Source organism: Cavia porcellus, unplaced genomic scaffold (genome assembly GCF_034190915.1).
Source record: "Cavia porcellus strain 051 isolate PalLab524CR breed Dunkin Hartley unplaced genomic scaffold, mCavPor4.1 scaffold_6, whole genome shotgun sequence".
NCBI classification, from domain to species: Eukaryota; Metazoa; Chordata; class Mammalia; order Rodentia; family Caviidae; genus Cavia; species Cavia porcellus.
The window spans coordinates 92,241,149-92,251,756 of NW_026947489.1; the positions used below are offsets into that span (position 1 = coordinate 92,241,149).

General features: G+C 39.2%; 1 protein-coding gene across 4 annotated transcripts in view; it reads right to left on the reverse strand.

The window, feature by feature from the left end:
* Med1 (mediator complex subunit 1) overlaps window positions 1–10,608 on the reverse strand; it is a 33,461-nt gene extending 22,853 nt beyond the window's left edge. For 2 of the 4 annotated variants that reach the window (XM_003466918.5, XM_013149597.3), the window contains exons 1-3: window positions 10,366–10,608; window positions 7,653–7,759; window positions 1,937–2,015 (exon numbers count right to left, since the gene is read on the reverse strand). In XM_003466918.5, the coding sequence (XP_003466966.2) occupies window positions 1,937–2,015; window positions 7,653–7,759; window positions 10,366–10,390 (211 nt within the window). In that variant the 5' untranslated portion in view covers window positions 10,391–10,608. The remainder of the gene's footprint in view (window positions 1–1,936; window positions 2,016–7,652; window positions 7,760–10,365) is intronic. The other 2 variants (XM_063251472.1, XM_013149595.3) reach the window with 1 other exon arrangement.

A 10,608-nucleotide genomic window follows, 5' to 3' on the forward strand; every position in this document is an offset into this window, starting at 1 on the left:
TCTCACAAAGCCACAAGCATGTTAAGTAGTTCAAACGCTTATAATCAGGTTTATTGGTAAGGTTTGCCTAGCATGCTTAAGACCTTAAATTCAATCTCCAGCACCACAACAGAACAGAACAGAACAGAAAAACAGAACAACAAAACGAAAACCTTTGATGTTCACAGCCTAACTTTACAATGGTTAAAAGATGGAACAATCCCAAGTGTCCATCAACAGATGAATCAGATAAACAACATGTGGTATATATAGTGAAATATTACTAAACCCTATAAAGAAATTCTGTGTATGGGTGAAGGTATAGCTCAGTGGCACAGCACTTGTCTAGCATATACAAGGCCTTAGGTTCCATCCCTAGTATCACAGGAGGTTAAAAAAAAAATTCTGATATATGCTTCAACATGCCACATAAACAAGTCATAGTCAAATACTGATTTCCTTCATATGAGGTATACAAAGTAGTTAGGATCAAAAAAACAGAAAGTAGATGATGGCTGCCAGGGGATGGAGTTGAGAAAGTGAGACACATTTTTTTTTTTTTTTAGTGGGGGTCTTTTTGAGGCAGTGTCTCACTATGCAGTGCAGCCTGGACCTAAACTCACTTTGTAGCCCAGGCTGGCCTCATACTCACAGCAGTCCTCCTGCCTCAGCCTCCCAAGTGGTGGGATTACAGGTGTGTACCACCACATCTGGCCGAGGACACTACTATTTAAAGGCTTTGAAGTGTCACTTTTGGAAAAAAGTTCTGGAAAAAAGTTCTGGAAATTAATGATGGTGATGGTTACAGAAAAATGTGAATGTAGCCAGGCATGATGGCACATGCCCATAATCCAGCATGCGTATCATCCCAGCACTTGAGAAGCTGAAGCAGGAGGATCAACACGAATCTGAGGCGAGCTATGGCTATGGCTATGGCTCCACAGTTCAAGACCAGCCTGAATCAGAAAGCAAGATCTTGTCTCAAAAAAAGAAAAGAGCCAGGTATGGTGGTGCATGCCTGTCATCTCAGTACTTGGGAGGCCGAGGCAGGAGGATCACTGGAAGTTTGAGAACAGCATGGGCTACAAAGTGAATTCAAGACCAGCCTGAACTGCATAGAGAGGCCCTGTCTCAAAAAGACAAAAAAAAAAAAAAAAAGGTTATTATATATACTTTACCACAATTAAAGAAAAGAAATAACTCAGCTGATCAGGTTCATTTGTGGTAGGTCAAAGTAAATTTGGGTGTGCTCATGTGGTGCTGGAAATCCAACTTAGGCTCTTGTGTGTATTATGCTACAACTGAACTATATTCTCAAGACTACTAAAAGATCTTTTTACTTTCATTTTCGCCAAAAATCAAAATTAAGTCATTATAAAGATAATTAACCTAACTCATGAATTACTGTATGCTTGCTTTCCTGAAGAAGAAAAACACAATTTTTTTTGAGACTGTCTCAGTACACAGGTCAGGCTGACCTCAAACTTGCAGTTATCCTGCCTCTGCCTCCTGAGTGCTAGAATTACAGCATGTGCCACCATGCCTGGTGATTTGCCTGAAACTTTTGTCCATACACATTGTAAAAAGATTTTAAAGGTGAAATGTCCATCTTATTGAGTTTTTTTAAATGTGAAAAAAGAAAAAGAATTTCCTCTTATTCTGCATCAGCTATATTCTATCAGCCTCTAAAACAGCACAAAAAATAAATGCTTCAAGAAAGGCCAGGGATATGGCTCAACAGCACAGTGCCTGCCCAACAAGTATGAGGTCATGATTTTGATTCCAGTACCAAAAAAAAAAAAAAAAAAAAAAGAGCTCATTTTTACTTCATAAATGAGAGCAAGAACTACTACAGTATAGAAAATTGGCCTACCTCAATTTACATTTATAGTGTGAAACAGTCTTCCTTAAACTGGGGCTTTGGTGATGTCAACTGATTTCAGAGGTATTTACAAACCTTTAAGAGCCTTCTGCAATGTCTCCAAACAGCTGACCAAATGTTGATGGCCTCCAGAACTCATCACAACCCTCTTCTCCTGTATCGAGAGAGAAAATTTTGGAAGTAAAAATCAAAATCTGAGGCCAACAATGCTTCACATACACATATTCACTGTCCTAGTAGTAGTACTTTAGGGTATCTATACACAATGTCATCTACAGACTCATCTGTTTGTGTATCCATCCATCCTAAGGAAGACACGTTCTTGTCTATGATGGTAGAAAAAGATGCGCTTAAATCTAACATGAGCTTCAGGAAAAAGATGAGGAAGAATAAAACAAATGAAGACAGGTGTGGTAGTACACAACTGTCATCCCAGCACTCAGGAGGCTAAGGTAGAAGGATCACAGGTCTAAAGCCAAGCCGGGCTACACAGTAAATTTAAGGCCAGCCCAAAGAACATACCAAGACCCTGTCTCAAAAAATCAAGGAAAGAGGGGCCAAGATATAGCTCAGCGGCACAAGCACCTGCCTGGTAAGTACCAGGTCGTCAGTTCGATCCCCGGTCCCCAAAAATAAAAATTATCAAGCAAAGAATCAAATGTAACAGACAACACTTATTTCCAATAGAAGACACTATCTTAAAATTTAGATTTATTTTATTTTTCTGGTACAGGGAATTGAACTCAGGATCTTTGTGCTGTGCCACTGAGCTCTATTACCAGTTCTATTATTATTGTAAGAGTAGAAAAACTTATTGGAGAAAATGAATGGGAAGTAAGAATAGCTCCTGGGGCTGGGGATTTAGCTCAGTGGCATAAGCACCTGCCTTGCAAGCAGGCAGTCGTGAGTTCGATCCCTGGTACCGATAAAAATGAAAAAGACAAAAACAAACAAAAGAATAGCTCCTGAGGGACAGGAGGGGTCCTGACAGAGTTGCTCAAGATTTAGATATTTAAGGGAGGAGGCTCAGAATTCCCAAGTATAGACGCTCTTTGTTTAAACACTGACTTATGTTCATGTGGCTAGGTGGGTAACAAATTGGTCGCTAAATGAGGAATAGTATAGAGCATGTACATTATAATATTCACAACAAAGAAACAGTCAAAGGGAAGTCCAACTTCATGACTCTGCTTTTACTTGCATAATTCTTACATACACCACTGTAATATATAATGGAACATAAAACTATAAGACTGGACTGTACAGTATGATCAGCAAAAATGACAGTACTGTATAAACAAGGTAACCAAGTGTAGTGGTGCACAGCTGTAATCCCAACACTTGAAAAACTGAGGCAGGAGGATTAACATGAGATCCAGGCTAGCCTGGGATACATACACAGTAAGTTGAAGACCTGCCTGAATTACAGAGCAAGACTCTGTCTCAAAAAGCAAAAAAGAAATGAAGAAATAATAAACAAGGTATACTGCAGAAAAAGACATTGAGGCTCTAATAAACAAGATGTATACAACTGTACAAAAAAAAATTGTAAATCTGAACAGCCTATCTTGGACATAAATGTGAATCACAATTAAACATGAACATGAGGAATATCTATATAATAAGGTGACCTGCAGGTAATCTGAGAAATGTAATCCAACCTTTGTGAAACTCTTACAGAATATGTAGTTTGGAAAAAGGGTTTCCAAAGAGCAAAATCTTTACATCGTTTTTCTGACTCTACCCAAACGAGTTTTTCTCTGCCACTCATTCCAGTACCCAGAAATACAGAACATCTGACTTATTAATAATCTGCATTCCCTTGTACTTTAAATAAAGAAATGGGTTTTCTGTGCAATGAAAACTAGATTTAGAAAGTAGAAAGATATGCCCCTTTGTTATTAATACATTGGCATTCTAATTTACAGTTGGGATTTGGTTAGCACACAGAAACTTTTTAAAAAATAAAGTCCTCACCTATCAAGAAAATGTTTTTCTTTTTCCTTTTTTTCTTTTTTCAAAGTTAGGATTGAACCTAGGGCTTTGTGCATGCTATGCAAGCACTCCACATTGAGCCACATCTATACGCCCAAAATTAAGACTTCTAAATTTGTAAAACTGATAAGTACACAACAGAAGACATGGTGACCAAAACAAAATACTGGTTCCCCAAGAAAGGGTGGACCCTAGTAGAGAATATTTCAAACTAGCTACCATTGCCTTGGAGTATTAAATGATATCCAAATTTACAAATTGTAAAAATTGCCATTTTAGGGGGCTGGGGATTTAGCTCAGCGGCATAAGCGCCTGCTTTGCAAGCAGGCAGTCATGAGTTTGATCCCCGGTATCGATAAAAGACCAAAAAAAAAAAAAATTTTTGCCATTTTTCTTTTACTCTTAGCATGATTTTTTTCTCTTTCTAAGACAAGGTCTAGCTATGCAGTTCAGGCTGGCCTTGGACTCACTTTATAGCCCAGGCTGGTCTTGAACTTGCAACGATCCTCCTGCTTCAGCCTCCCAAGTGCTGGGACTACAGGTGTGTCTCTTTTTTTTTTGAAATGGGGTCTTACTACGTAATTCAAGCTGCCTCTGACCTATGTAGCTGAGGCTGTCTCAAATTTACAGCAGTCCTCCTGCCTCAGCCTCCTGAGTGCTAGGATTATAGGACAGAGCTATCACTCTGGCAACATTTTTACAAGTCTGAATTCTTTTTTTTTGGTCTTTTTCGTTTTTATCGGTACCGGGGATTGAACTCACGACTGCCTGCTTGCAAGGCAGGCGCTTATGCCACTGAGCTAAATCCCCAGCCCTCTGGCAACATTTTTTAAAAAATATCTTCCTTATGGACAGATCAAGGTGTGAAGATACATACATACTTAAGGAATTCACAGTTACAGAAATCTTTTAGCAATATGACATTTTGATATTCACTATCTCATTTGTTTCTTATAAAACCAAGGAAAACCAAACTCGTTATACATTTCCATTTTTCTGACAGGAAACTGAAATTCAGAGAAATTATTAATTTGTCCAAAGTAACACGGATATAAGTACTGGAGTTAAACCTAAAATAGGGGAGTTTTGTTTTGCTTTTCTGCAGTGCTGGGAAATGAAACGCAGGCCCTTACACAGGTTTGGCCCATGCTCTACCACTGAGATGAAATACCAATATGTTAACAGCAAATTCAATTCCTCTGATTATTTTAAGCATTAATAAATCTACTAAGCTGGACTGACCAGAACCAAAGTGAAATTTGGTAGAGAAGACAGAATGTCATCATTAAATATAACATGTATACAGAAAGCGCAGTATAGTGCTATACTGGAATCTTGCATTCAGGAGGCTGAGGCAGGTGAATCACAGTGAGTCCTGGGCTACATACACAGTAAATTCAAGGGCAGTCTGAACTACCATGAGATCCTGTCTCAAAAAATTAAAAAACAAAAACAAAAACCATATACACAGAAAAGTTACACATAACTGAGCATGAAGTAAACATAGCCATGTAACCATTGTCTACATAAAAAAAAGTTGGGCTGGGAGAGTACTTGCCTAGCATGCAGGAAGCCCTGACATAGAGACCTAGCAATGCAAATAAAGGAATAAAAGAGGGCTAGGGGTTTAGCTCAGTGGTGCAGTCCCTGTCTGGCAAGAGTGAGGTCCTGAGTTTGATTCCTGATACCAAAAATAAATGAATAAATAAATAACTTTCCTGTCATTTGACCATCACTGGAATCACACGAACTTTTAATATCCAGCTCTTAAAGTGGTCCCCACACCCGCCTCATTACCTTCCACTTAACTAGCTGCAATATCCTCATACTGGTATTGATCCAGTAAGAAACAATACAAAAGATGGAAGTTATTAGTAACCAGGTAAAAACATGAAGTATTAAGAATGAATCAATCTGGTGTGGTAGCACATGCCTGTAATGCCAGCACTCAGAGGCTAAGGCAAGATTCCTGAGAGTTTGAGGCCAGCCTGAACTACAGCAAGATCTTGTGTCAAAAAAAAAAAAAAAAAAAAAAAAATCAAGACAAAAAAAAAAAAAAAAAAAGAACAAATGAATCCAATTAGGCATGGTGGTCGAGTTCTGTAATCCCAGCACCTAGGAGGCTAAGGCAAGAGGATCACCACAAGTACGAAGCCAGTCTGGGCTACACAATTCAAATTCATACTGAGTTCACCTGAACCCCAGGACTCTCGGAGGTGAAACAGGAAGGTTTTAACTTTGAGCCCAGCCTGGGAAACACAGTGAAACACTGTCTCAAAATACAAAAGGGCAAGAGATACAGCTCAGTGCAAAGGCCAGGTTCAGTCTTCAATATTATAGCACCAAAGAAGAAAAACAAAAGAATAAAAAGTTCCATCAGTACTACATAGACATAATGAAGATATCACATTAGAATGCAGGAGATAAGAGAACTCTCTCTATTCCAGTCTATCAAACACATCCTTCACAGTTCTTTTTGTTTTAACCTTATAGAAGGAACCCAAGGTCTCATGCATACTAGGCAAGTATTCTACCACTGTGTTACCCTATATTCCCAGCCCATAAATCTATTTTGGTTTTTTTTTTTGTTTGTTTGTTTGTTTTTTGCCTTTTTGAGACAGGGTCTCACTATGTAGCCCAGGCCCGCCTTGAGCTCACTTTGTAGCCGAGGCTGGTCTTGAACTTGCAATGATCCTCCTGCCTCAGCCTCCCGAGTGCTGGGATTACAGGAGTGAGCCACCATGCCCGGCTCTCATAAATCTATTTCTTAGCACCTTTGCCTGCAGCATACCAATGTCTTCAAAAAACAAAACAAAACAAAATATACTCTAATAAGAGTATATTTTATAGAGCTTTATAAATAAATACAGTCAGAATCTCCATATCTACAGATTCTACACTGTTGGAAACAACTTAACCACCAATCAAAAATATTCAAAAGAGGGGTAGGAATATGGCACAACACCTGTTTGGAAAGCTCAAGGTCCTGAGTTCGATTCCTAGTACCAAAAAAAAAAAAAAAATAGTTCAGGAAGAGGGGCCAGGGATATAGCTCAGTGGCACAGCACCTGCCTGGCAAGCACAAGGTCATAAGTTCAATTCCTAGTACAAAAAAGGGGGGGGGGGATTTAGCTCAGCGGCATAAGCACCTGCCTTGCAAGCAGGCAGTCATGAGTTCGATCCCCAGTACCAATAAAAAAGGAAAAAGACCAAAAAAAAAAAAAAAAAAAAAAAAAAAAAAAAAGAAAGAAAGAAAGATGCCCTGTATTGAACATGAATAGACACTTTTATCATTCTAAACAATATAACAGATATTTACATAGTAATCACATTACAGTATTATAAGTAGTGTACAGATGATTTAAAATGTATGGGTAGCCAAGTGTGGTGGCACACACTTGTAATCCTAGTACTTGGTGAGTTCAAGACTAGCCTGGGCTACAAAGGGAGCTCAAGACCAACCTGAACTGCACAGCAAAAACCTGTCTCAAAAAAGGCAAATAAAACAAAATATGTGGGTGGGTGTCTGTTACACTAAATACAATACCATTTAATATAACAGACTTTAGCATCCATGGATTTTGGTATCCATGAGGAATTTTGCAACCGCAGAGTTCTAGAACTACCCTCCTCAGCAGACCCCTGAAATTGATAGCTATCAAGCATTCAGGGGTCTAATGATAAATGAAACTGAAGATATACTAGTATGTTTATTTTGAACAACTCCTTATGGGACCTTAGCTTATTGGATAATTATCCAAGCACAACACTTAACCCACTTCCCCACAATCCTCACCATGACTTGCCGCACAAGCTTAATGGTTTCACTCCAAGGTCGATTTTGGTTAAATTTTGCATGGAGCCTTTCCAAGAGGGAACTCATCTTATTCAGTTTTTCCGACTCTACAATATAAGTCATGAAACAGCCATCATTAGAAACTCTCATTAAGATTTTTCACAATTTTTCTTAAAAACAAAACCTTTCATCTCAAGAATTCAAAGTATTTTTTGGACCAACACATTACATATATGTATAAAAATATGGCAATGATACCCATATTCTGTAAAATTAATATCCACTAGTAAAATACATACACTACAAAAACATTTTTGTGCACTTTATTTTATTGTGTTTTTGAGACAGCTCAGGCTGGCCTCAAATGTGGGCTGTGGCCCAGATGGCCTTGAACTCAAGATCCTGCTACCTCAGCCTGCATGGTGCTGGAATTATAGTTGTGTACCGCCATACCCCACCTTTTCTGTACCATTTATGTGTCAAAACACATAGACTTTTAAAAACTTTTTATTTATTTTTGTTTTTAAGGGTTAGTTTTTAAGAGATAGGGTCTTGTTCTGTTGTCCTGGCTGGCATTCAATTTCTAAACTCAAGTAATCCTCCTGCCTCACCCTTCCAAATAGCTGAGATCACAAGTGTGAAATACTGCACCTGGTTTAGAAGATATTTTTCAGTGCAAGAAGACATGTATATATGAGTCTGCTAGAAGGAACACCATAAAACAGGATTGCCTTCTCAAAATTTTTATGAGAAAAAAAGTATTTCTAAACATGTTGATCTGCACAAAAAATTCCTCAAATGGTATATTCTGAACATATGTTTGAACATACTCTCACTATGATTAGTTTTCAGTGCGAAAATACTGACTTCTTGGGACTAGGGATTTAGCTCAGTGGTATAAGCACCTGCCTGGCAAGTGCAAGTTCATGAGTTCAATCCCTGGTACCCAAAACAAAAACAAAAACAGAAAATACTGACTTCCTACTGGGCATGGTAGCACATAATTGAAAATTAGCACACAGGAGACCAAGGCAGGAAGATCATGAATTCAAGGCCAGCCCTGAATATATAGGGAGACTCAATCTTTAAAAAAAAAAAAAAAAAAAAAAAAACAAAAAAACTGACTTAAATTTTAAGATGAGCTTACGATCAAAAAAGTAGTCTCAGGGCTGGGGATTTAGCTCAGCGACATAAGTGCCTGCCTTGCAAGCAGGCAGTCGTGAGTTCGATCCCCGGTACCGATAAAAAAGGAAAAAGACAAAAAAAAAAAAAAAAAAAAAAAAAAGCAGTCTCTAATTGTCATTCGTACTTTTCCTACATGAATTCTTTTTTTTTTTTTTCTGTACTCTTCCACACCGATCATACATGAATTCTACCTAAAATTATATGGACAAAGAAGAAACCCGTAACTAAAAAAGTGTTTCCCCGCCACAGAGAGCAGAGAAATCACTGGAAGTGAATAAACACATATAGCTGAGGAGACATCTATGAGGAGGTGAGCAAAAGTTAATGTGGAAATAATCAGAATAACATAAAATAAGAGAGCTGCTACTGAATACTTAAAGGAGGGACAGTTCAAATCAGCTGGAGGAAAAATACACAACGGCAGTTGATGTCAGTATTGACACATGAGTAGGTCAGTCAGTTATAGTTAAAATAGTGAGGCTCGAAACAATAATCAAACTGTTTCATTTTCCTAAAAATTGTTTTGGAGCCCATTTTAGCAGTGTGTAGTTTGGGAAACATTTCCATCATTTCTCACTTTTTAAAGTTATTAATTAAAGCACAATTATAAATCCCGGGGTTTCAATAGTGAACAAATTAGACCAAAACTTCCATTCTGAACTTGTTTTTTTTTTTACTTGTCATTTTCTTAACCCAAGTATACCTTTCTTCCTTCCCTTAGTCAAAACACACGCCTTCCTCTTTTTGTTAAGCCTGCTGCTGACAAAAATCTTTACACTGATGCTTAAACTAAACTTTTTTTCCCCTACAACTATTGTGCCAGAGACTACAAATATAAGGTAGGATTCCCGATCTACAACGCTGAGTAAACTAGAAAACATGAGTAAATAATAACAATAAAGTGAGCTGGGTTAACAGAAATGTGCCCAAAACGCTAAGGAACTGTTTAAATGGGAGTGTGGAAAATTTGGAGAATCATAGTTAAGTTCCTCCGAAAGTTGTTTTTCAACATTCCTGAGTCAGTTCGGCTACAGAACGAATGAAATTCTGCCCACCTTCGAAACACAGTAGCTCAGTATCCGAGCACTACGACATTCTAGGAAACCTGCCAGCTTCTAATCTTAAGAACCTATTCATTCCACTCACGTCGAAATATTGTCCAGGACCTTTACACTTCGTTCTGTGTTACTGGGTTCCGTCCTTATTCAGACATCTCTTCTGGAACGAAGTATTACCAGGTTCTGGATTCGCTTGCCTAGGCTTCCACCACTTCGGGCCAAAAGTGTCCCAAAGCCCAACTGATTGTCCCTACTTATACAGGAAACCTTCGAGGAAGTCGGGATCCACCATCATCACCCAAAGTCGAGGCTCTATCATTAGCAAGGCAGGAAGACAATCTAAAACAGATCAACACCTGGACTCTGTGTCCTCTGGAAAGTGGCACTGGCGGGGCGTCGGCCCCCACCCCCTCTCCCAGACTGGCTCCCCCAATGTGTCCCGCCTCCTTTTTCCCCCCTCAGTCACTCACCCTCGGTTTCGCCCTGAGCCTTCATCCTGACAGTGGTGAGGGCCCGGGGCCACCACTAGAGGACAAGCCTTTCCTCAACCCTGGCAAGGAAACCAGGTTGGCTCGAGCTCCCGGGACGCGTGGGCACCTGCAGTCCCCACTCTACCCGGAAAGGTTCAGTCTGAAGTCCCCGGCGGCAAAAAGAGAAAGGTGCTCGCGGCCGCCGCCATCTTCCGCAACGGAACTTCCCAAAGATCGCGAGAT